The sequence below is a fragment of the Plodia interpunctella genome, chromosome 29 (genome assembly GCF_027563975.2).
Source record: "Plodia interpunctella isolate USDA-ARS_2022_Savannah chromosome 29, ilPloInte3.2, whole genome shotgun sequence".
In the NCBI taxonomy this organism is placed as follows: Eukaryota; Metazoa; Arthropoda; class Insecta; order Lepidoptera; family Pyralidae; genus Plodia; species Plodia interpunctella.
The window spans coordinates 3,474,557-3,502,185 of NC_071322.1; the positions used below are offsets into that span (position 1 = coordinate 3,474,557).

Genomic DNA, 27,629 nt, shown 5'->3' on the forward strand with positions numbered 1-27,629 from the left:
AAAAAAAACATTGCAGCACAGGCAGACAGCTGCTTTGCCGTTGTATGTATTTAGTTTACCGTTTTATTTATTCATCCGTCCATGGTGATTCTTGAATTTTCTCGAAAGTTTAATTAGTGTAATAAAGCAGGTAAAATTTTATGTAGCCATTATTAGTTTCTTATGTTTTAAATGCACTCGTAATTCACTGGTTAGCTTTTGAAATCTTGTTTTGATAAACGTGTTTACGATTCGGTATCTATATCGCATAACATAGCTATCTACTTTTGTGTTCTCTGTTAATTATTGTTCACTTTCGTGCAATAAATAGTGTCAATGAGATAATTTTCACGGCGCACCTAGTCCATACAATAAAATACCACCTATGTATTACATTACCTATGTATTTTCACTTTGAAATTTTCTTTAGCTTTCGAGGTCAAAATGCCGCAAGACCGAAGGAAGGTTCCGTTTAGCGGGAAAGCGAAGAAGCAGCAGATACAAGCGAAGAAGAACAGACAAAATAAAACTCTACTGTTATCAAGTAAGTGTGGTTCCGCACTAGAATAAGACCAATCACCTCAATCAGCCGGCCGGCCGGTTCCGAAATCACGTTAGTTATATATCTAACTTCATAAAATGTATACACGAGTTGTCATTGAAGAGCAGTATCTCCTAACACAGGTAATTATTTACTTAAAAGGACACAAATATGTTTATGAAAACACTATGAATACAGAAATAAAGATTTGTTATTATTTATTTATTTCATTTATTTAACAAACGAACAAAATAACCTTACATTCTCAGCTTCATCGGGCTCGAGCACCTACGATGTGGTATCGGTCAATTACCAGCCAAAGAACCGCGGCGGGCGCGGCGACTCCAATAGATACACCCTAAAGTTCTACAGGGAGACCGATGCGGAGATGACATTGAAGAAGGAAGAGGCATTGTGAGTTTCTTGTTCATCCAAATAGAATTCTTTATTAATTTTTGTGTTCACATATTGAGGCACTCATCATCACCATATCTAGTGTGTTATTGCTAACATTAGTGTCTGATTTTATTCAAGTAGCCTAAAGGCATCTGATATGACTTTCACTATTCCTTACTGTCATCTTGTGGCAGGTAGTCGCATACACACTAGGGAACTCAACTGTCAACCTGTGTTCAGGTTTCCTCACGATGTTTTCCTTCACCGGAAGCAAGTGGTGGTCTATGAAAATTACTATATATATAAGTCAGGTTGGTATGCAAATTCATGTAGCACGAGTAGGATACGAACCTGAGACCTTTCGATCCACAGGCGGGCGTCTTAACCATCACCACCGCTTCAATTGAGGCACCGCCCTTACCAATCTATACATATAATAAAACTGTAACTGGGCTATGTCTGTACATAGGAGATATTAAAGAAAGATAATTATGGGGATAATTATAATAGAAGCCAAAACAGTTTTTTTTGTCTGTTCGTCTGTATGTTTGTTCACGCAAAAACTATTGGTTGGAATTTGATGCGATTTTACAGTTGTACAGCGGAAGGTCTAGCTTAAAATCTGGTATAGGTTTTATCGCGATATATTTATTGCTTAGATCCCGAGATATCGGTGATAGCAAGTTTGACGACCTTGGTGGCGTAATGGTAAAGTTCTTGCCACTGAACCGAGAGGTCCCGTGTTCGATCTCCGGTCGGGTCATGATGGAAAATGATCTTTTTCTGTTTGGCCCGGGTCTTGGATGTTTATCTATATATGTATTTGTTAGAAAATATAGTATCATTGAGTTAGTATCCCATAACACAAGTCTCGATCTGACTTTGGGTGCTTTGTCCTATCTGTGTGATTTGTCCTAATATATTTATTTATTTTATGAGCGGACACACGAAACGCGGGCGATGCTGCGGGCAGAAGCTCAAAAGCTAGTCTACAATATTTACAAGTTCTACACGCTATTTTCATTTACATGGCTGTCCTGCCTTCACTTCAGTTAAAAACATCATAAATTATATTATGTTCAGACAGACACGACAGAAAATTCCAATCATAATTTTGAACCTTATTCCAAGAAAATAAAGTTTAAAATGATTACTGGCCTATTGCAGCTGAGCTTACATTAAAAAAATATTTGCGAAAATCAATAATATTGCAATATTGTTCACAGGAAATCTCTTAACTCGGTCTCTGAGAAGGACATGGAAGTGGACCCGGCTGAATTCTTCCCCGACGAGTTGACGTTCCCCAAGCGACCTCCGTGGGACTTCAACATGACTCCGGCTCAACTCGATAGCCAGGAACAGCGGTATTTTAAGGTTCTGATCCCTTTTTGTCGCATAAATTTTTTATCCTAATTTAATTTAGCATAACGAGTTAGCCATATATTTTTTTGACATAGTAATATTTTGTCATACTTGTTTTTGGCATACCTTTTCAATAAGCATAATTATAGTTTAGGCTAAATGTATTTTACCATAATTTTGATTTGCATAAAGCTATAGTGTAGCAGTAGGTTAGGGTGCGGCGGGGTGGCCCTTGGGCCATCCATAAGCCGCCAATATGCTTTATAGTATTGTGTAAAAAAATTGTGCCTAAAACATTATGCCAAATTAATATTGTGCGTAACTATTATTATGTTAAGTAAAAGTATGCTATGTATGCCTATTTTTATGACAAAATTGTATGCATAAAAATAAATAATGAAACACACACACAACAACTTTCTTGGCATAAATAATGAAGTGGTTTGCCATTTCACACACAAGTTAGTAATCAACCGGTGTGCAGGTTTCCTCACGATGTTTTCTTTCACAAAACATAGTCTATGAATGAAAATAAATACATGAGTCAGATTGGTATACAAACTCGTGCGGCACAAGTAGGATTCAATCCTAGGACTTTTTGATCACAGCTAGGCTACATTTAACCACTGGGTCACCACTGCTTGAACTAACTAGAGATAATTATTTGTAAGACAGTACAGGAAATTTCCTTTTTCATGGTTAGTTGTGAAAGACAGTTAAAGTTTTTTTTTACAAAAATGTAGTTTTTGACACAAGTTTTTACTGTTATCAGAGAGATTTTATTGCATTCAAAGTGTGACAGAAAAATCAGGTCAGTGCAGTAAACTGTTGAGGACTTCCAACGTCTGGAGCCTTTCCTGGGCGCACCATCAGGTCATGCTTGTCATAATAACGCATTGTCATCCAAACTTAACGTGCTTACAAAATTTCAGCTCAATTGGTTGAAGATATCTGCTTCAAAATCGACTTGCAAGATTCCACCCGTGACATAGGGACATAGTTATATTGCAAGTTGAATGAAATCTTGTAAAATCGGACTAAAGTACAACTTGTTCACAGCACTACATAGACAAACTGCAAGCGTCGGACCACTGGAAGGACGTGTCCTATTTCGAGTTGAACCTGGAGACGTGGCGACAGCTGTGGAGGGTGCTGGAGATGTGTGATGTACTTCTGCTCATCGTCGACGTTAGATACGCTGTGAGTGTTGTTTATTGCAATACGACACGTTACAATCTATACAGGGTCACTGGTATCTAACCTTCCAAAGGCGCATAAGGTACATAGAGACTAACATCTTTTGTTCTACGACTTTTATCTAAACGTAATAAATACAAAAACATTCCTTTTTTTAGTTTTAATGTCGTTTCTATAAAACGTTAACTCTATGTTCGATTCCGCTACATATAACGCTAGTGTACTGTCTCGTGTCGCTCGGCTATTACATACAGTTAACATGTGTAGAATCGCAAATTAGATTGTGTTTATTTATATGAAAAAAAAACTATATAACTATAAAACAAAGCTTGTTTTGATGTACTCAAGTAGTTTTTAGGAGGTTATGCGTTTGGCACCAGTAACCCTGTATACTGAGGTATAGAGGCACGCACAGTCGTAACCGCTGATGGTAGAAACGTGAAATTTGGACAGCTGCTTATTTTCATAATGTGAACACCCACTGAGAAGGGATTTTAATTTTTTTTTACCCCAAAGAGGTGAAATAGGGGTTGAAAGTTTGTATAGAAAAAAAAAATGCACAGATTTAAAAAAAAATGAAATTGTTGAGGCGTTGTGTCGTATCGTACACAAACTACTAGCATTTCGGAACGACCACTGCTGAGAAGAATTGCCGAAAGAAACTCATTCAAACAGTGTTGGTCCGTATCATGCCAGAAGGGCTTACCATTTTTAAAATATAAATTTATGTATAATTTTTTATCAGTAATGTAACAATGTAAGTATACAATAAAGTACAAAGTTGGGTCATGCGGAAGGGGTTTCAATTACTTTTCTATCCCAGGGCATGATGTTCCCGCCATCCCTGTACGAGTATGTGGTGAAAGAACAAAAGAAGGACATGATACTGGTGCTGAACAAGATAGACCTGGTCCCAGCGGCGGCGGTGTGCGCGTGGCGGCAGCACTTCACCCGCAGCTGCCCCGCGCTGCGCGTGCTGTGCTTCACCTCGTGCCCCGGGTACAACCTGCGGGGGGCCACCAACGACAAAGCGGGTGATTCACGAATGTTACGTTTTGCTGATGAGTGTGTTTTTGTGGTTAGGTACGTTTTGTGATTTGGGGACATTTTTCGAAAAGGACCTTTTCGAAAGAGACATTTTGCGAAAGAGACATTTTACGAAAATGACATTTTGCGAAAAGGAAATATAAATATTTCAATTTGGGACATTTTGCAACATGCGGGCACCTTTTGATATTTGAGGGCATTTTGCGAAAGGGATTTATTTCGATAGGGCTTTCTTGGGTTTGGGATACATTTTACGACATCAACAAGTGTAATTTTTTTCTTCTACGGGACTTATTGCGAAAAGGACATTTTCTGAAATTTTGCATTTTGATTTGACATTTTGCGAAATGGCCTGACATGACTGTATGACATTTTAAGAAAAAGGTCATACTGAGTCTAGGACATTTTGTGAAAATGACATTTATCGATAGTCCTCTCTTAACTACAGGACACAACACTGAATTATTTTAAAGATTTCACATCGAATTTATTTAAAAGAGAAAAAAATATATTGTCGTTAGGTCTCCAAGTGCGCCGGCGCAGGGGTCGCCAACAGATGTGTACAGAGGGCGCCACTAAACTACTGGAAGCCTGCAAACAGATCGTTGGGACTCACGTCGACCTCAGCTCATGGGAGAAGAAGATTCGAGAGGAGTCTTCTTTGGAGAGAGACGAAGACGAGAGAACTGAGATCGGTAAGACACATTGGGATATTGTAAACTAGATGTTGCCCGGGGCTTCGCTCCCGTGGGAATTTCGATTTGAAATATAGCCTATAGCAATCTTGGATAATGTACCTTTGTAATGGTGAAAGAATTTGAAATCGGTTCGGTAGTTTCGGAGGTCGAACAAAAACCGTCTGGCTTTCCAAATAAAATAAAATAAGTGACAGCAATGAGCATTCTTTTTTTTTGGTCATTCGGAGCTGTGACGCCCCAAACTCAGGGTTAGCGTAAAAAAATCGCCATTAAATTTGGCTATGATTTTACAACCGGCCGTCTACCATAGACCCTCATTGGGAATGCTGTCGTCGTCTATCGGTTAAGACTTTGCGCCCTTAATCGCCTCTTACGACAACCACGGGAGTATATAAGATTGGTCCTAATCCAGAGCGGAACAGCAGGGGTTGGTTCAACTAACAACGAGTGAACAAAACATTTTTTTCTTCTTCAAACAGGCGAAATGATTCAAGAGAAAGCGGACACGACATATTACAAACATGAGAAATATAAAAATGGCGTTCTGACATTAGGCTGTGTGGGTCAACCTAACGTGGGGAAGTCTTCTCTGATGAACGCCATCATGGGAAAGAAGGTGGTGTCGGTGTCCCGAACCCCAGGACACACGAAACACTTCCAGACTATATTTTTGACGCCTCAGGTATGGTATATTTTGCACCGTCTAGTTTCGTAAAAGGTTTCTCGAACGCTGCGCCCGCGCTGTCATTACAATTCTTCAAATGTTAACAAGTTAGTTATTTTAAAACTTTAAAATAACTAATCTGTACTGTGGTAATGTCAATTTTAATGATTTCTCTTTCCCAAGAACATTGACGGATCGTAATGACAGCCGAACCGCTCTGAGAACTATCCAAAACCATTAAACGTGGACTGTATATGTTTGTTTGCAATTTCTTTTTAGCAGTTTCTCATAAATATTATTTAATTTTGAATATGACGTGAGAAGTGTCAATGAACGTCTAATCCTAATATTATAATTGTGCGAAAGTAAGTTTGTTTGCTTGTTCGTTTGTTACCTCTTCACGCTCTATCTATTCAACCAATCTTTTTGAAATTTTGTATGGAAGTACATAGGGACTTTCATCCTAGAAAAATGACTGTTCCCGTGGAAATTCACGCGGGCAAAGCAGCGGACAGAAGCCAGTTTCTGAATAGATTATTGATCTGAATGATTTTGATTGAACGCGTCTGATAACTAATGATTAAAAGTGTTTATATTTATTTATTATGAAAACATGATACAGAAACTATGATTTTGTAAATCATTATCAAATTATACCAATATATTCAAGTGGCGCAGTGGTAAAGGGCTCGCCTCTGAACCGAGAGGTCCCGGGTTCGATCCCCGGTCGGGTCATGACGGAAAATTATCTTTTTCTGATTGGCCCAGATCATGGATATTTATCTATAAATGTATTTGTTATAAAATATAGTATCGTTGAGTTAGTATCCCATAACACAAGTCTCGAACTTACTTTGGGGCTAGCTCAATCTGTGTGATTTGTTTTTATATTGATAATTATATAGATACATAATGTAATATTTTGTAGGTCCGTCTATGTGACTGTCCAGGTTTGGTGTTCCCTTCCACCGTCCCGCGTCCCATACAAATATTGATGGGGTCCTACCCCATAGCTCAGCTTAGGGAACCATACACAACTATCAGGTAAGCATTGCGGTTCAAAATTAAAATTAATAACATGAAAAATTTAATATACAGGGTCACTGGTAGCAAACGCAAAACCTCCTAAACATTACTTGGGCACATACATCGAAACATGCAACTTTTATTCTACGATATTTCGCGACTCGTAGTTTTTTTTTTCATATACAAAAAAATTCAATCTAATTTGCGATTCTACACATGTTAACTGTATGTAATAGCCGAGCGACACGAGACAGTACACTAGCGTTATGTAGCGGAATCGAACATAGAGTTAACGTTTTATAGAAACGTTATTAAATTGTCTTTCCAACCAACTTTAAATCTTCGTATCCAGCTGCATTGTTAGATTCCATTATTTATCATAATGATCTTAGATATACAGGTGCAACATTTCCCTGTCATAGCCGAAACCCACGTAATTTCCCCGTCTACAAGTCAACTTGGGGCAAAAATATATTTTTTTGTATGTATATATGTTTGTAATGCGATAACTTTCGAACCGTTAGTCTGATGTTGATGAAATTTAAAAGGTACGTAGGATCTGTCAATAGAATTTTTAAGTTCGTGGGGCAACAAAATCGGTTAAGTCGTTTTTGAAATATTGACAATTTTGTAAAAAAAGAATTTATTGTGTTCGCGATGTCTAAGTTCGTGGCGAACAAATTAGTTATCTAGAGTATACAGGGTCACTGGTGTCTAACGCATAACCTTCCAAAGGCGCATGAGTACATAGAGACTAACATCTTGTGTTCTACGACTTTTGTCTAAACGTAATAAATGCAAAAAATCCTTTTTTTAGTTTTAATGTCGTTTCTATAAAACGTTAACTCAATGTTCGATTCCGCTACATAACGCTACTGCACTGTCTCGTGTCGCTCGGCTATTACATACAGTTAACATGTGTGGAATCGCAAATTGGATTGCATTTTTTTATATGAAAAATAAAAATCACGAATCACAAAAAGTCGTAGAGTAAAAGTTGCTTGTTTCGATGTACCCAAGTAGTCTTTAGGAGGTTTTGCATTTGATACCAGTGACCCTGTACGTATTTTTTTAAAAATTTTCTGACACCATCACAGATACCTTGCTGAAAGGCTGGATTTACCGAAGCTCCTGCGCATCGATCATCCGGAGAATGACGACAGCTGGTCTCCACGAGACATCTGCGACGGCTGGGCCAAGAAAAGGGGTTACCTCACCGCTAAAGCTGCCAGGCAAGTTGGTTATTATCATTATCCAGAGTATGGAGAAGAACATAGGGTACCTTTCATCCTGGAAAATCGATCCCGTAGGAAATTAATCTAGGCGAATCCGCAGGCAATAAGCTAAATTAATCGTAATTTATTTATATATATAAGTATATATTTTTTTTCCTTTCATCAGCACTTGATCACAATCATAATATGTTTCAGTATACCTTTTGACCATGTACTTTATCGTGTACTTACATGTTATATTACTGATAAAAATTATACATAAATTTATATTTAAAAATGGTAAGCCCTTCTGGCATAATAGGGACCAACACTGTTTGAATGAGTTTCTTTCGGCATTTCTTCTCAGCAGTGGTCGTTCCGAAATGCTAGTAGTTTGTAGCTTTGGTAAACATCATTTAATTTAGAATATGACGTGAAAAAGTGCCTGTGAAGGCCTAATTTCTGAATAAATGATTTGATTTTGATTTTGATTTAACAGATTAGACACATATCGAGCGGCGAACAGTATATTAAGAATGGCTTTGGACGGCAAAATATGCCTTTGGCTCAGACCTCCGGGGTTCACAGAGGAGAGGGGTGAGTTTGTTATCCATACATACATAAACAATAATGGTAAGCCCTTCTGGCATGATAGGGACCAACATTGTTCAAATGAGTTGGCATTTCTTCTTAGCAGTGGTCGTTCCGTCAGTCAGTAGTTTGTAACTTGTGAGAAATAACTATTTAATATAAAAATATTACGTGAAAAAGTGCATGTGAAGGTCTAATTTCTGAATAAATGATTTGATTGACATATTTTTTCAGTTTCAAGTATATAATAACTTCTGGCTATAGTATTTTCCCGTGACATTCGGGACTAGTGTTGACGATTTGTTTGGATTTCACAATTACTTTTATGTTATCTGTGGTGACTTTTAATTGGCTCTCTGTTTCGGTTCCCTATTTTTATGCATACAATTTTATGTCATGATTTTACATGGCATACTTTCACTTATATATAATATAATAAGTTAATTACGCGTATGCGTCAAATTGTTATGCGTAAACCATTATGCCAAATTAATATTTTGCGTAACTACACACAATATTGATTAATATTAATTTGGCATAATGGTTTACGCATAACAATTTGAACCATAACTAACCTAACCTAAAAGTTAATTATGTCACATTTACCATTAAGCCAAAATATTGTATGCCGAAGAACAATAGGACAAAGTAATTTATGCGATAATCAGTGACCTCTATGTTACATTTTTCTAACCTTAGAAGCTACAAACTACTGGCATTTTCCTCTTATTTGAATGTGAATTCTCAGTGTGTGTCAGGTTTTATTCAAGACCAAACACGAAAGTGATATCTTAAAAAATGTATATTTTAGCTGTGAAATCTTAAAAAGACACTTTACTAATATTACAAATGCGAAAGTTAGTGAGGTGTGAGTGAGTATGTGTGTATGTTTGTTACACTTTCACTCTATATCTACTGGAAGGATTTTTATGAAGTTTGGTACACTGTTAGAATATAACCTGGAATAACATAAGGATATTTTTATGCCGAAATTCCCACGGGAGCGAAGCCATGGGGCGCAGCTAGTCTTAACTAATATTGTAAATGCGAAAGTAAGCTTGTTGCCTCTTCACGCTCTATCTACTCAACCAATCTTCTTGAAGTTTTGCACACATGTAATTTGAAATGTGGAGAAGGACATAGGGTACGAACCTTTCATCCCGTAATATATAAAAATAGTTATTTCTTGTAATTTGCAGCGAGATAATAGAATATGTCACAGGATACTATAACCTTTTTGTTATATCATTTGTTCGCTTTTACGACCAAACCGCTGGAGCGATTTTGATGAAATTCGGTACGCATGCATATCAAATTGACTCATTAGTCAACGGTGTTACCTTCTGTGATTGTTAGTTAACAATCACATAAGGTAACACCGTTTAACTAACATAATTATTTATTATAGAAACATTTGAAAACCACGAAGATCTGAAATACATACGATGGGTGCAAGCGTTGACGAACGAAGAAACCAGTTCGATTACCTCGGACAGTGATGACGAGAGAAGGTCCAGTGAAAGTGACTCGGAGGACAGCGACGATGGCGAGGAAGCCACTATAGCTATGGCGAACAAGTTCAAGGCGCTCGCTAATGAGGATTAGGCTATCTTTATTACTATCATTATAAACAGGTAAGCGTTTGTGAGCATGTATGTTTGAGGCGGGCAATCTCGGGCCGAAAATAGCGAACCGATTTCAAAAACTCTTTCACCGTTCGAGAGGTACATTATCCATGATTGATATAGTCTATATTTCTTCTCAAAATTCCCACGGGAGCGAAGCCCCGGGCAACATCCAGTGTAATTATAAGTCGTATAATTTTTAACAGTCTTGGGTGAATTTCACGAGCGTTTTAAACTCCGCCGCGTGCTGTCATTAGTGTTTATTCAATTGCACCATACACAGTAATCAATTTAATTATCCTATTTTATAAATAAGTGTACCAGTACTGGTACAATGTTAAATTTTATACATGTTTAATTTAAGAAAAATGATTGTTTATTAAAAAAAAACAATGTCGGACACTAATGAAACGCTGCACGCCGAGTTCAAACGCTCGTGAAATTCACGACTCTTACAGAGTCCTAACTAATATTATCCTGTTACAAACTGTTTTACAGTCTGGCAGAATATGTAAATCTTTAATGTACTGTTTTGTTGAATGAATAAATGCCATCAAAAACATGTTGTAAAAAACCCAAGTCTCGCTCAGTTTTTCTACCGTAAAAAGTTGTGAGATCCATGTAATACTATACTATAACCGGCCGTCTGCGTGATACAACCCTCCTTGGGAATGCTGTTGTCTATCAGCTTCCTTGTGGAGAATATGGACTGGTCCTTTTCTAGGAACCACACGCGCACATTCCACTTACATCGGTCTTACTATTCAAAATTCCGTGGGTTCAATCGATCCGATGCATTTATAGAGTTAAAGATGGCAGCAAAACTATTTTATTATGCTTTTAAATGTATTATTTATAACATGTTATTGTATATAATAAAATACATAATATACTATAGGGATTTAATTTAATTTATTTCCTGATTTTCACCCAGATATGGGGCTGTCGAAAATTTCGATTTGTTCCCGTTGCGTCACACAATATATAATAGCAGCTTCCCAGCTTCGCTCTGGTAAAACCATAGTACTTTCACAGATATCACCCTAAATAATCAGATTTAATTCAAAATTAAAGTTCCGGATTCGAACCATCAACATTAACAACGTGAATTCAATGGTGTTTACCGCTGAGCTGTCTAGTCATATCTTTAGTTAACGAAATTTTGAATGGGATTATTCGTTCTTTTCACCCTCATTTAACTACCCTAAAGGTCAAATTAGTTTGTGTTTCACACAGGTTTCATTTTTTTTTGTTACATAGCATTTGATCAGTAAAGATTTTCGTTATTTTTCATATAATTTTACCCCTTTAGGGGACGAATTTTGAAAATTCCTTTATCTGAGCACTACGTAATAACCCAAAGCTACTGCCCAAATTTCGCGTTTATAGTTTCTATGGTTTAGGCTGGGCGTTGATTAGTAAATATATAAATATATTGACTTTAGCGTCAATGGAACTACGGAGAAAAAAAATCAGTGAGAATGATCCCGATTTGTAACAATGTTACACAGAAAACACACAACTGTGTTGTGTTGAGTGTTACACTACGGGAATTTTTCTCCTGATTATAACGCTTTTTAACCCCCGACGCAAAAAGAGGGGTTATTGACCGCCAAGTGTGTTTGTATTCTGTGTACGTGGCATCGTAGCTCATCAACAGGTGAATCGATTTGGATGCGGTTTTTTTATTTGATAGTCACATCTGTGTTGTAGCGAAATTAATATTGAAAGTCGGGGGTTTTTTAATTTGTCTAACTTGTACCTATAGGTACAAGTTTGTTAGACTTGTTGTTAGTAGTTAAAATTAAAAATTGTATCGCTTCTACTGTATTCTTCATTTTTCCCTTTGTGTTTTCCTGTCGGTTAACTGGAAGAGATCCCTCCATGGGATAAGACCGCCGTTGCTAATGCTTTTTCTGTGTCTTGGTTTTTTATTATGCAATAAATTTATTTCAAACAAACAAATACACAGTGCAACTATCTTCCTGCTGACAAGTAATACGAATATCAAAATGAAACTAGTGTAAGCAATAACTTAAAAAACTTAAGTTTTTGCCACGCCATCGATGAGTTTTTATCTGTATTGCATTTGATGATTTAGCCGTTAAAATATTTTAAATCTATCTTATTTTAACAAGGTGTGTCGTTTAGAGGATAGTTTTAAATGAAACAATATTGAAAATGAATATCAATTTATTTCATACAAACCTATATTATTACATGGCAATTGATATAAGTACATCACCAAATAGTCAAGGCATGTTTGGTTATATACTTTAAATATACTTAAATCTACTTTGTACAATTTATTGCTCGTAGTAAACAATTTATTGCCCATGCGTAGGGGATTATTGGACTTCTCATCAAAATATACCCTTACAAGTGATATATTTTGTGGACAAGTCTAAAAATAAACAGAAACAAGTAGTATAGTATTTTTAATTGTAAGGGACTTTTTGAATAGGCCGGAAAACCCTGCATGGAGATGCAATTGCAAAATGTTTGTGGTCACGGAAATGGACAAAGAAAACTTCATCATTTTTTGTCATTGCAACACCAAATAGAACGCTCAGGATTGGTTGATAAACCAGTGTTGCTAGCCGACAGGATTCGAACACTGTTTATTTCCTACTATACGCACTTTAGGCATATTTTTCTTAAACATAACGCCAAATCACATTTTTGAATCTCACACTTCATATAAAGGCGGAACATACCATATATTATTTGCCTAAACCACCAAAATTTATCAAAATTTTTCACTTACGAATGGTGAGTTTGCATCATCTCACTATAAAGTCGATTCGAAGTGAGATTTCAAATTTCAAATTATTTATTTCCCTTAAAATATGGCAATACAAATGTGTCACAGTAAATTGCAGTTCTAATACATGTTCTGTTTCTATGTGGCACGCAAATATTATATTTTATAGAGTAGAGACGCAGCGAACCAATCACATCGCGGTGTATTGTCGTCGCACTGTGATTGGTCAGCTGGGTCTCACTGCGAATCGACTCGATTGTGAGATGTGAATAGCAAACTCGTACTACGCACTCGAGCTTAGTGTGGGTTTACAATTAACATTTTACTACCGATTCGCAGCGATGTTCAGCTAAACTATCCTATGGTTGAGTGGTTAGAAGGATATAGGCACGGAGTGTATGCCGTTCAGATTCTGTTGATAGAACTGCATTCGATTCGCTAGATCTATCTCCGGGTTATGGTCTTCTTTCTTCAACGGTATTGATCGGGAAGGCTGCGAAGAAACGTATTTAAATTATAATATATAAACTGACGACCTCGATGGCGCAGTGGTAAAGTGCTTGCCTCTGAACCGAGAGGTCCCGGGTTCGATCCCCTGATGATGGAAAATATCTTTTTCCTTTTGATCCGGGTCTTGGATGTTTATCTATATATGTATTTGTTATAAAGTATAATATCGTTGAGTTAGTATCCCATAACACAAGTCTAGAACTTACTTTGGGGCTAGCTCAATCTGTGTGATTTGTCCTAATATATTTATTTATCATATTGTCTGGTATAGTCATTCTCTCGTCTGGGGATTCTTCAGCCCCAGATTTACCTAAATTTTAACTCAAAATTATACATTGCTAGATTTGAGAAGAAAATAATTGGTGGCAGCAGTAGGATAACAAATAAATATATATGGACAAATAGCCCCAAAGTAAGTTCGGGACTTACTCAATACTAACTCAACGATACTATATTCTATAACATTTCCATGTTGAGCTGACCAGGGATGAGCGATCTCTGGTCGGCTCCAGTGTAGCAGTCCGGCGTGATGACCATTAAGCCACGGAGGTCAAAATTCCTACAAACATTAAAACCCACCTTATTCCTTTTGTTGCTATCGTGCATCATCTTCATATGTTTGTATATAGATGTCTGCCAGGTAAACGTGGCCGGACAGAGCTTGCATTTGAAGGTTTTAGCTGTGGACCGCCGCGTGTGCATCGCCCATACGTGCCCCTTCAGGCGTTTTTCAGTCTGAAGGCAAATTCAAATTTATTCAGAAATTAGACCTTCACAGGCACTTTTTCTCGTCAATTTTTATATTTATAGTTATTTCTCACAAGCTACAAACTACTGGCAAATAGTATCTTAGATAAGTCATATACAGGGTCACTGGTATCTAATGCATAACCTTCCAAAGGCGCATAAGGTGCATAGAGGATCATCTTTTGTTCTACGACTTTTGTCTAAACGTGGTAATACAATTTCTTTTATTTTTGGGTTTTAATGTCTTTTATATGAAAAAAAAAAAACTACGAATCACGAAAAGTCGTAGAGTAAAAGTTGCTTGTTTCGATGTACCCAAGTAGTCTTTAGGAGGTTTTGCGTTTGATACCAGTAACCCTGTATACAGGCCATTGCCTTATACATGTTCAGATTTAGATACAAACAAATATACACTATTCTATCACGTAAAGCGTCCCACTCACATTTTCTTTCAGTTTCTCTTATATCTTAGCGTATAATAAATTATAAATAATATATAATAAATTATTTTAACAGATCATGCCACACTAGATAAAGAATTTTAATACAATTATAGTTTTCCATTACTCAATGTAGTCGCAGTCGACTAAAACGATCACTGTGGCCACCAAAATCCGTTTAAGTCCACTGTGATCTTGTGACCTTGTATTAAGGGACACTATAACATAATACTTTCTTGTGCGACGTGATAATCTAATTAAAAACACAATAGAAGGCAGAATAGAAGCGAAAAGAGGAAAAGGAAAGCCAAGAAGGGCTCATGTGGACCGAGTAAAGGAGACAGCAAGAGTGACGTCGTACAGGGAGGGCGAAACAGGCTGAGGATAGAGTGAGATGGAAGGTACTCCACAGGTACAGGTTCTTAAATGATGACGATGATAATACTTTTTACTAAAACTCTTTATCCAGTGCAATAATAAACTCAATCTACTTCCAACTAAAAACTTTTTAATCTAATTAAAAAAAAAATTTGTTTGTTTGGTATAACTTTATTGCACGAAAATAAGCACATTAATCAAAATTAATACAAGAAAGATACATTGTACAACGGCGGACTTATCCCAAGTAGGGATCTCTTACAGTCAACCGGCGATAGGTATATATATTTTCTAGTTTTCGCCAAGAAATCAAATTGATAAAAATGTGATGGTAGCGCTAGTGTGCGCGCACAAAACGCCTTGACACGACGTCCGTGATAGGATATGGAGCGGCCCCATTTTAAGGCGGTAGCCACACGCACAACAAATCACACTTACCTTATAGGATTTCCCGCATATCTCGCACAGGTGTTCCCCCTCCACCTCTTGTTTCGCCCCCTCGTGAATATTCTTCACGTGCGCCACCAAAATCTTTGCAGTTTTGAATGGCTGTAAATATTTGGATAATTCAAATCGATTGTGGTATAATGCACGGACCATAAAAATCGCAATCAAATCATTTATTCGGAAATTAGGCCTTCACAGGCACTTTTTCACGTCATATTCTAAATTGAATAATATTTATCAAAGCTACAAACTACTGGCATTTCGGAACGACCACCGCCGAGTAGAAATACAGAAAGAATCTCATTTGAACAGTGTTGGTCCCTATCATGCCAGAAGGGCTTACCATTTTTTTTTAATATAAATTTATATTATTTATTTTTTTAATTCTCAGTAATATAACAATGTACACGATAAAGCACATATTCATTTAACTCAGAACAATGGGTGCAATTGTGTTGAAAATTCAGTTAAAACCATTCATCGCAATAGCATCACAAATTCAGTATAATATCAAATTAAATTTTAATCAAAATGTATGGTACATGCGCGGATCCAGTCCCCAAAAGAGGGTGGTCATCCATCAAATAACCGTGTGAAACATTTCTTATGCGCCGGGACACATGAGGATGACAGACAGAGATCTAACTAACCTTATAACATACATTACATCGATATCTGATATTCTTCAAATGCTCCCAGTCCACGTGGTCAACCATACACCATTTAGTCGCGAACTTTTTGCCGCAAAAGCTGCATTGATGGCTGCGAAAGACAACGTTCAATTCATATTTTAATATTATAAATGCGAAAGTCAGTTTGTCTGATCCGCTTGATATCTTCTTCATAGTCGTATTCCTCATGGCTGAGGGTCGTGGTCATTACGTGGAATGAAACACACACAACAACTTTCTTGGCATTATTAATGGAGTGGTTTGCCATTGCCTTCTCCATTTCACACACAAGTTCGGAAGCAAGTGGGGGTCGATGAAAACAACATGAGTCAGATTGGTATACAAACTCATGTGACACGAGTAGGATTCGAACCTGGGACCTTTCGATCCACAGGCGGGCGTCTTAACCTATACACCACCACCGCTTCACTCGATTGCCCTCGTTTAAACATACTTTTTGAAATCAACCCCCCAAATGATTATACCTAATGGGGTGTGAAAGTTTGTATGAAAATTACACCATTTCCGCTTTCACCGGGGGAAGCCGTGGGCAAAAGCTAGTTGTATATATATATCATCATTATTTTTCGGGCCACTTCCTACAATCGCTTTCCCGCTTTTGGCGTCTCTATTGCACAATATTATAGTAATTTTAAGAACTAGTTATGTTTTCAAACGCGAAGGTGACATTTTAGACACGAAACTGACAATTTTGGACACGAAAATGACTAATTTACTGACTTTATTTGTAGCATACAAATATGCATTACAGAAAATGAACAAAAATATAATTTAACATTAAATATGCTACAAAAGGGTATCACACAGCGTGTGCCGTGACGAGGAGCCATAACGCTGATTTTGATGGCACTACTGCAAAATAATTCCAATCAAATCAAAAATTCTTTATTTTCTCTACATGGTATGTTACATTGTACATAGGTATCAATAAAAGAAGATTGTGAGAGATTGCCTGAACTAAGCAGAGCCTGTATCTCAGCACACCAGCCTCTCCCCGCCTGGAGTAAGACTAAAGTACAATACACTAAAGAGAGTATTGAGAAAGGAGATCTTATATAATATATATTGCGGAGCTTGTACGATGGTTAGAAATTTATTGAATAATAGCTATATTATAATAGAATGGATAAATGAACAAGACTAGTAGTAGTGTAAATATTCAGATCCATCGTAAATTTACGAGATACTCACATATAAGCGTCCGGATGTGCATGCCTCTTGCTCAGTTTCATGTGGTTGTTATAGCAGTCCCTGCTCGAGAACGACTTGCCGCATTCTCTGCACTCGTGCAACGCCCCCGCCTCCTTCTCCCTGTGGTTGCGCGTGTGCCGCGCGAGGTTGCGCTTCCACTGGAATAACTTGCCACAGATCTGACATGGGTATGTCAAGCCTTCGTGGATCGCGCTGAGTTTAAAGAAATCAATCTTGAATGGTCGTAAAGGGCTAACTAATAGGCTAATACTAGGCTAATATTATAAATGCGAAAGTAAGTTTGTTACCTCTCCACGCTCTATCCACTCGACCAATCTTCTTGAAATTTTGCATACATGTAGTTTGAAGTACGGAGAAGGACATAGGGTCGCGGAAAACTTCAGTTATCGTAGAAAATTCACGTGGGCGGAGCCGCGGGAAAAAGCTAGTTTTCATGTAAAAATATACGTATTATATATGTATTTTTTTATCAGCACTCGATCGTAATCATTTTTATATATTTATTGTAATACTGTAAAGAAAAAAAAAAAACGACTATAAACGGTAAGCCTTTATGGCACGAAAATATAGTTTTTTGTTAAAGACGTATGATTCCCGCCTTACATACCCTCTATAAACGTGTTGCACTCCGCGAGTGCCCAGAAGTGTGAAAACTTGAATATTAACTTTGTGGATTTTTGACGTCTGACGAATTTTCGATCAGAGTACTTAGTGCGTGTTAGCATGTCACTTCTCACCATCGAGTCGATTCGAAGTGAGACGCAGCGAGCCAATCACATTGCAGTGTGGTTGTCGTTGCGTCACAATGGAGCATTGTGATTGGTTCGCTGCGTCTCGAGCGCGAGAAGTGTAATGCTAACCCGCACTTCGCCCACAGGTCACGTGTCCTGACGCGAGTTTAACATTTTTTACCCATCACAAAAAGTGCACGACGCCGCTAAACAAGTTTTCACTTAAAAACATTGATAGATGGTGGGTAACCACGGCATACACAGACGCAGACGTCAGGCAGGCGGCCGGTCGTAAAATCAGAGAAAAATTTCTAAACGGTCTACGCTTCACGGCGTGAAGAACCTCGGTGGCGCAGTGGTAAAGTGCTTGCCTCTGAACCGGGTTCGATCCCCGGTCGGGTCATGATGGAAAATGATCTTTTTCTAATTGGCCCGGGTCTTGGATGTTTATCTATATATTTATTTGTTATAAAATATAGTATCGTTGAGTTAGTATCCCATAACACAAGTCTCGAACTTACTTTGGGGCTAGCTCAATCTGTGTGATTTGTCCGTATATATTTATTTATTGAAGAAGAATGAGAAGAGTAGATATATGACTTACGAATGCGCTTTGTAACTCTTCTTAGAAGGGAACACTTTATCGCATCCTTTGCACGGAATATATAGCTTTTCCTTCGGTTTCTCTTCTTTATTGCTGGCAATCAATTTGTTCGCTCTGTTGATTAAAATAATTAATTAATTAATATTAATAACATTTATATTGGCATAATTTTGTCTACGTGCTCAGTCGATGCTACTGAACAACTTTTCGTATGGAAGCAACATTGAAATCGCGAAAAAATAATCAGCTGATCCATACATTTTCCACAAGTTAGGTATTTAATATTGTATGGAACAGCTGATATTTTTTTCGCGATTTCAAAGTTACTCCCATACTAAAAGTTGTTCAGAATCATGGACTGAGCGTGTAGACAAAATATTGCCAATGTATAAAAAGTCACCCCTGTGTATTGGTGCAATAAATTTAACAAATCAACACATTTTATATTTTACTAGCGACACGCACCGGCTTCGCTCGGTTGCAATATTATGCATGTTATCATTATTACCGTTGCCTAGTTTCAAAGATCTAAGCATACATCAGAACAGATGATCCTAATATTATAAATGCGAAAGTAAGTTCGTTTCTTTGTTACCTCATCAAATTTTGCATACATGTAGTTTAGGGTACCTTTCATTCAGGAAAATTAACGCAAGCCGCGGGCAAGAGCTAGTGGGTAATAAATAAAATCTTGTGAAGACTGATTTCAGTCACTCCACTCAGATAACTCACTTGAGATGATATTTCAGCGTCATTTTATTGGCGAAAACTTTACCGCAACAATCGCACTGCGGCCGTTCCCGACTGCACACAGACTTGTGGTAGTTCAAACGAGATCTAGAACTGAACAAGTGCATTTGTTAGACAGATTAAAAAAATCACCGACTTTCAATATTCATTTCGCCACAACTTTTGAACGGCTGAACCGATTTCGATCAAACATTATCTATCTATTAGAAACACCGCATAAAAATTAGCTATCAAATAAAAAAAGTTGATGATCAAAAGCTACGACGCAACGTACACAGACAGACAGACAGACACACTTAGCGGTCAAACTAATAACACCCCTCTTTGCGTCGGGGGTTAAAAAATAAATATATCAGGTCAAATCACACAGATTGAGCTAGCCCCAAAGTAAATTCACTCAACGATACTATACGATACTATATACTATAACATATGATAGATAAACATATACATATGTAGTGGTGGTAGTGTAATGGTTAAGACTCACAGCTCGACGGGCCCTGCCTGGTGGGGGGTGGGGGGGGGCGGACGTGCGAGAGGGATACACGATACGAGGTAAAAAGAGAGGGAAACATGAATGGAAAACAGGAAGTCTTCTTCATAGTCGTATTCCTCATGGCTGAGGGTCGTTGTTATTACGTGGAATGAAACATACACAACAACTTGCTTCTTTGCATTATTAATGGAGTGGTTGGCCATTGCCTTCTCCATTTCACACACAAGTTGATAATCAACCAGTGTGCAGGTTTCCTCACGATGATTCCCTTCGCCGGAAGCAAGTGGTCGATGATGAAAACTACTATACATGTGTCAGATTGGTATACAAACTCGTGTGGCACGAGTAGGATACGAACCAGGGACCTTTCGATCCACAGGCGGGCGTCTGAACCATTACACCGCCACCGCTTCTACAGGAAGCGCCTATCTCCTATTGAGCTTCAAATAACAGTCAAGGGTTTAATATCAAAATTACAAGAAAGGAACCAGAGCACTAACCTAAAACCGGCGCCACACTCAGAACATTTATGAACCGCTTCATCGTGCCGGAGAATATGTTGGCTGATAATTCTTTTCGCACTAGTTTTAAAGTCGCATTTTTTGCAACGGTACGCCGTGAAGTGCAGGAGTCTGTGCGAGACGAGGTTGTCTTTCGACAGAAAGTAGGCTTTGCACACGTCGCATTGACAGGACGTGTCCCCTTTCTGTAACAATGTTTTCACGTTTTCCCTTGATTTCTTCCGGGGATATGAAGCCGCGTGGCCGGCTTAAATAACCCATACGTCTATATTTCTACGCTGTGGTTAAACTACTGGACGCTAACTTATATTATAAATGCGAAAGTAAGTTTGTTACCTCTTGACGCTGTATCTACTCAACCAATATTCTTGAAATTTTGCATACATGTATTTTGAAGTGTGGGGAAGGACATAGGGCACCTTTTGATTCCCGACAAATTGCTGTATCTGTGGAAAATTTACGCTGGCGAAGCCGCGGGCAACGTTGATATGTTTCCACCAACGTTGATATTTCAATTGAGAAAAAATGGCTAAAATGCTGGAGCGATTTTGATGTAATTTGGTACAGATATAATGTTATGTTAATGACCCGAGATCAAACATAGTAACAGCGTGCGGAGCTGTGGACAACAACTAGTGAGCTATAAATATTTGAAGATTTAAATGGATTTGTTATACACGTCACACATGCTTTTTAACTTATGTTTGAAAATAATAATGAGATGAAAAATTTCTGGAATCGAGCGGGAATAGAACCCGCGCCCCTGTCTATCCGGGACAGCGCTCTTACCACCTGAGCTATCGAGACCGTGCCACTTCGGCTGAATCAATTCATCCCTTCACGTCTCACGCCGACGTACAGTATTTTTTTTTTCAATTCCCGCTCGATTCCAGATTTCTTTCATCTCATTATTATTTTGAAGATTTACCTGTGATTTTACGACTCTCCGAGAATGCTATTGTTGTCTATCAGCTGCTATGGCCATACGTTGCTTAGGCGTCTCTCTAGATATTATATTTCATAGTTTATCTATATTTAGGGGCCTCAGATTCCCCATACAAACTTAATATCAAAATAATATTCAAAGCGCAACCAATATTTCAACAAATCTATATATCAATATTATTTGGTATTATCGTGTGCTTCCGCCCTGGAATTGGACCACTACATATTCTCCCTTCGATTGCATTTTGTATTGTTTAAATCCTCTCCACATGTCCATCTAGGAGGACATAGAAACCGATTATCAAAACGAATGACAATGACAAAACTAAGGAACTTACAGGTTGATGCCGTCCCTCCATATGAGCATTCACAAGCTTCAACGATAGAAATCCCATCACACAATCCTGACATTTATACTTAATCGCTTGAAACTCCGCACTGTTCAGATCATCTTCACGTATACACCTCATGCCCTTTTCAGTGGGCACTGTGTAGATTTCAACCAAATCTTCGGGTAGGGTTTTGAGTTTTTTATTCTTGGTTTTCTCTTTAGTTTCCTGTAATCGAAATTATTCAAATTTGATTTTGTAAATTTGTTTAAAATATGCCTCTTTAAATCACTCCACTGCGAAATAACCTCAATCCAATGCTCCGTTTTGACGTGAAACAAGGACAAACAAACGCAACGTCGTCGAACAGTTTGCCAAATTCGTTAAACATTGCTGGTTTTTCATTGCGGTAAATAAAAGCACTCATACTAACCACGCAATGTTCATCTGTCTTAGTTCGGCGGCAGTGTGGAGCTGGGATGAATGAAACACATCAAATAGCTAAGTTCAATTACGCAATACATACTCACATCACGACTTTTCTTCTTTTTCTTCTTCTTCTTCAATTTAGAAAGTGACACGTCATCGTCATCATCAGACTTCACCTCTTCCATGTTGTCTATGGAGTTATTGTCTATGGACGCGTCGTCTATGGGCAGATCTTCCGCTTGTGTGCTATCATCATCGTCTTCCGTTTTGATTGCTATTGATTCATCTGTAATAGTGTATTACGATTATATATTCATAATTTTGAATCCTTAATCGTCATACACTAGAGCGCTAACACAAAATGAATCACTCATCCCCTCCCCGCAGGCGAACGCGGGGGATGTTATCCATTCGGTTTGGAAAACATGTTTTTGTTATTTTTCAAACAAAACTGTTAGGCCACGCCCCTAATCGGTTGGTAAAACATGTTTTTGCGTTGTACATGTCTGTCCCTATGTATGCTAAGATTTTCAAATTCTTTTTTAATAGTGTGATTCTTCAGGAAGGTTCAGGTTTTTACCAGAGCATAGCCGGGACGCGCAGCTAGTATAATATAATATAAAATTTGACATAAAAAGGGCCTGCGAAGGTGGTGGGATGGAAGGTGTGAGTGTAGGTCTTTAACTCAGTATATCAATCTGACTCATAATTAAAGCAAGTATAAACACTGACCAATCTCAATTTCCATCTGGTGTGGTTCCTCCTTAACCTCCGCTTTGTCTGGCAACGGCTCACAATTGGGCTCGATCTGTATCGGTGAGATACTGAAGCGGGTCTGAGCGTGTCGAGACAGATCTGATGGGTTGTCTAGGAACATGTGCTGTGGAAGATATAGGTATATGAAATATAATATAATATGGCTTCAAACAAGGTATAGATTCCATTTAACAATAATACATTGTGTCGGAATTAACATTAGCACATAATTAAATCAAATACAAAATAAATAATAATTCAATAATAAATGACAATTTAACATTAGTGATACCATGTTCACATTCACTTACATAACACAATTTAAATTAAAAATTTGTCATTTATTTATAAGTTATATTAAACCTTTAAGTCTAAGTAGGTATCTATGAAAATTGTGTCATCAAGCTAATTCATCTAACGCGTAAAAGCACTTGTCCAATAAATAAGCAATTGGTCGCGTCTTAAATACATTTACATTTGTTATTATTTTAAAATTGCGCGGTAGTTTGTTAAAAAGTTTTTCTACTGAATAAATAAATAATCGAAATTAACAGTGAAAATATGTGGTTTAATAGGAAGCTTAGAAATAAGAGACTTTATTTTATATTTTGTGATAGTGACTAGCTGTTGCCTACAGCTTCGAAAGAACACGCGAGGTTAAGAGAGAGAGAGAGAGAGAGAGATACAAGAAGTGATGCAGCTATTAATTGGTGGCGGTATGTAAATTGACACACATAAATAAATAAATATATAAGGACGCTTGCTAGCCCCAAAGTAAGTTCAAGACTTGTATTATGGGATACTAACTCAATGATACTATATTTTATAACAAATCCATAAATAGATAAACATCAAAGACCCGGGCCAATTAGAAAAAATATAATTTTCCATTATGACCTGACCAGGGATTTAATCTGCCTTTATGGTTCAGAGGGAAGCGCTTTTACCACTACGTCACCGAGGTCGTCACATACCTTCCGGGAATAGTCATGGAGGATCTCGAAAGACGACACAATCTGTTTTTGAAAGCGGTCCACTGTCCGCACGGCAGCCAGGCACTCCCAACACACTTGTATGGAAAGACATTCTGGGACCTGCAAAATTAACATATATTTTATGATAATTATAGCTTTGAAAGATTTATGAAAAGTTTGATCATGTGTGAGTTGGACTTTCAACCGAAATGTTTGCTGTTTTTATTATTTTAAGTATTATATATGTATTGTAAACATTTTAGTGAAGAACCCTGATAGACAGCTCCCATGCTGAACGGCAGAGGAAGAAACCAGGAAAACAATCAGATGAGAGACATTGTAAGCCTTTATGTTTTGTCAAATTTCATTATTCTAGTTCAACTGGAAATATCCTATAGAAAACGTCTAATATGCGTATGAACCTACTTTTAAAAAATAGTATAATAGTTTTTTTTTAATATTTAATATTAGACTTCGTAGAAGCATGTAAATAGAAAATAAAAACTAAGGCGTATCCAATACTTTTTGTTCTTGTTTACTTATTTTATAACCTCATTTTTAACAAAAAAATTGATTACTATATCAACATAGAGTACTGAAAAGGGTTTAGAACACCCATAGCGCCTTTGTTATTATAAAATAAACGGAACTTACTTCGATCTTGGCCAGTACTTTAAAACAATCATTAATTCTTATGTCATTATACATCCTTCGCTTGTAATTTAAACAGCCAACACAGATGCCGTTTACGTTAAATCCTTCAATATTTATGTCTATTTCATTCATTTTGAAAGCATAAGTACAATAATATTCTTAAATATTTTTCAAACAAAGGAGACTTTATAGATTTCTTTCGGCCATTTTGTGAATTTGTTTAGTTGGATAGAAGTTGTTTGGACTTGTTGACAGATTTGTCAAGATTTTTCTTGACGTTTTGTTTCCTCTCAATTATTTTTTGTTGGTACATTGTTTTAGTGTAGCCATTTTTTTAATTTAAATTATCTCACATATTGGGAATAATTGTTTTTTCCTATTGCATTCATTTTGTGGTGAATGAGATGAACTGATAAAAATGAGAATCTTTCTTAAATTACTTTTCACTTGATTGAATTTACTATCTCATGTTAAGGTGAATTTAAGATTGTTTCGATATCAATTATAAATTCGGGAAGTGAAATTGATTGTTATGTGTTTCTTAAAATTTTAAGTTCGCAATAGCGTTTCAACATATATTGTAACCATTACAATATATGTTGAAACGCGATTTTAATCACAAATATTGTTATTACAACCAAAATTGCAGTGTTGTAGTTCATTTATTTATTAGCAGCAATTTGGGGTCTTTATATCATTGCAACACTCATATAACGTTACTATGACAGTGACATTGACAGCAAGTGCACAATTCTTTTCTAACCTAAAAATAAAAGTTGTTTGAGGTAAACAAATTATTAAGCGCATATTGATTTCTTTTATTTATTTCTTATTGGTATCTGTAACTTCAAGTTCAATAAATCAAAATGCTACCTCTATCGCTACTACGTACAGCTCAGAACCATCCAATGCTTGTGGAATTGAAAAATGGTGAAACTTACAACGGTCACTTAGTCAGTTGCGATAACTGGATGAATATCAACCTTAGGGAAGTTATTTGCACATCAAGAGACGGCGATAAGTTCTGGAGGATGCCTGAATGTTACATCAGGGGTAGTACGATAAAATATTTGAGGATTCCTGACGAAGTTATTGACATGGTAAAGGAAGAGACGCAAGTCAAAGCAAGAGGTCGGAGCGAGGTTTCTAAAGGCCGAGGTGGTGGTCAAAATATGAGATCGAGCCGAGGTGGTGCCAGAGGTGCGTTCGGAAACAGAGGTAGACCCGCGCCGTTAGCTAGGGGAGGCGGGAACACGGGACGACCACAGAATAAAAATAATAATAAAAAGTGAATATAGGCTATTTCAGACTGTGTATTTAATAAATTAAGTTCTTTGATAAGCTACATTGTGTTTAATTCTTATTCCTGGTTTCTTCTTCTGGTCACTTGTTCTAATTTGTCACGGACGGCACATTATTTATGCTCCTTATAAGGTTTCCTAAGTCCTGGAAGACAATGGAATCAATATATTTAGCTTTTATTTTTATCAACACTTATCTTGGATTCCTTATAAACTTGAATGTTTTGTTGACCAGTGCAGATGTACTTGTTCATAAGTGTGTCATACACACATTAATATCACTCACATTGACACATAAATAGAGTTAACTTTCTGCTAATCCGTTAAACTGTGGCTGTATGCTGTAGACAAAGTGAAGTGTCAGTTCTGGCAAGTATTTAGTATTAATTTCAATTGAGTGTTGTAAATTTGCCATCAGCATTCAAAGAAGAGTATTTTATTGATTACAAACATACATATTTTATTTTTTGTAATTTTTTATTTTATTTAATAACACACAATCACAGATAACAGAACTTAACATACTGATTAACATAAATTTGTATATCTTTTTAATTGTGATATCCAATGGAGATTATGCTTATGGTGAATTTGAAAACAGAATGTGAAAACAGCTAGATTAAAACTTGACATAAAATATATATAAATTAAATACAGAGACAACTATTGATTAAAAGAAAATTTGATTACAAAGTACAAAACATGATATGTAACTGAATTTTTAAACTTTGTGTAACTATCAAAAATGAATGTGTATTATGTACTATTATAATATTCAAGTTTATACATTGATTTTTACATATTATTTTCACCTCATTAATATTTCGCACCAACACTTACCTACTAACAAGGCTCAGCAAAAGCAATATATTGTACAGCCCAGTATATTGCTCTCTGAGCACTGAGTGTGGCTTTTTTAAATTACTGCAGCACACAATGCCAGCTCAACACGGACACACGCCGACGCAAATGTGTGAACATTGCGTAGCAAGTTAGTATGAGTGCTTTTATTTACCGCAATGTAAATCCAGAAATGTATACTGAATTCGTCTCATTTTGGCAGTTATTGATCGAAACAACAAAAGATCTGGGTGATAATAATAAAGTAACATAATAAAGCGCAAAAGACAACAGTTATAATTTAATTATAGCGCTCCGTTTCGCGTTGCGGCGTAACCGGCAAGAGACAAGCACCATTGCATAGTCGTGCTCCGTTGTGGCTTCGTTGTTTTCTATAGGTTTTGACATTGACATCCGTTGTCGTACGTCGACACTTCATACAATTCCTACGTCGTCGGACGCCCGCCTGAGAAATTTACGCGAAGCCGCGGGCATAAGCTAGCATGTTATAAAATATAGTATCGTTGAGTTAGTATCCCATAACACAAGTCTCGAACTTACTTTGGGGCTATCTCACATAATATGTTACGGCTGAACCCCAAAGTTCGGCTAGACCTGGGTGCAGTCGGTTACACCTAGGTTTTAGCCTACATATCTTAGACTAGACGTAGAAGGTCTATCCTACCGGTCTGAACCTAGGTTCGGCTGTTATCATTCCGAATAATGTTTAATCTTTAAAATTTATCATATTAATCATTTTTTATTTATT

The 27,629-nt window shown here is 37.1% G+C and overlaps 3 protein-coding genes across 5 annotated transcripts; 2 read left to right on the plus strand and 1 right to left on the minus strand.

The window, feature by feature from the left end:
• Positions 1 to 20,016, plus strand: Ns4 (Nucleostemin 4). Of its 3 annotated transcripts, none has more exons than XR_010370295.1 (14): positions 1 to 130; positions 410 to 523; positions 790 to 934; positions 2,143 to 2,290; positions 3,338 to 3,478; positions 4,299 to 4,509; positions 5,044 to 5,217; positions 5,700 to 5,902; positions 6,813 to 6,928; positions 8,008 to 8,142; positions 8,624 to 8,721; positions 10,124 to 10,349; positions 17,240 to 17,402; positions 17,564 to 20,016. XR_010370295.1 is itself a non-coding variant. In XM_053766746.2 (13 exons), the coding sequence occupies exons 2-12, from the start codon at positions 424 to 426 to the stop codon at positions 10,318 to 10,320; spliced, it is 1,668 nt and encodes a 555-aa protein (XP_053622721.1). In that variant the 5' UTR covers positions 1 to 130; positions 410 to 423; the 3' UTR covers positions 10,321 to 10,349; positions 17,564 to 20,016. The 3 variants fall into 3 exon arrangements, 1 of the variants encoding a protein (XP_053622721.1); XR_010370294.1 differs by having other exon boundaries at positions 17,240 to 17,321; XM_053766746.2 differs by lacking the exon at positions 17,240 to 17,402.
• LOC128682167 (zinc finger protein 57-like) lies at positions 12,516 to 24,967 on the minus strand. The gene is made up of 13 exons (XM_053766742.2): positions 24,720 to 24,967; positions 24,066 to 24,185; positions 23,068 to 23,215; positions 22,437 to 22,621; positions 21,916 to 22,134; positions 20,612 to 20,817; positions 19,598 to 19,708; positions 18,866 to 18,979; positions 17,510 to 17,722; positions 16,277 to 16,388; positions 15,618 to 15,728; positions 14,194 to 14,349; positions 12,516 to 13,597 (listed from the first exon to the last, which is right to left on the minus strand). The coding sequence occupies exons 1-13, from the start codon at positions 24,849 to 24,851 to the stop codon at positions 13,478 to 13,480; spliced, it is 1,947 nt and encodes a 648-aa protein (XP_053622717.1). The 5' UTR covers positions 24,852 to 24,967; the 3' UTR covers positions 12,516 to 13,477.
• Positions 24,968 to 25,447: 480 nt separating this feature from the next.
• LOC128682184 (uncharacterized protein) lies at positions 25,448 to 26,064 on the plus strand. Its single transcript, XM_053766766.1, has one exon. The coding sequence runs from the start codon at positions 25,586 to 25,588 to the stop codon at positions 26,009 to 26,011; it is 426 nt and encodes a 141-aa protein (XP_053622741.1). The 5' UTR covers positions 25,448 to 25,585; the 3' UTR covers positions 26,012 to 26,064.
• The last annotated feature ends 1,565 nt before the right edge of the window (positions 26,065 to 27,629 follow it).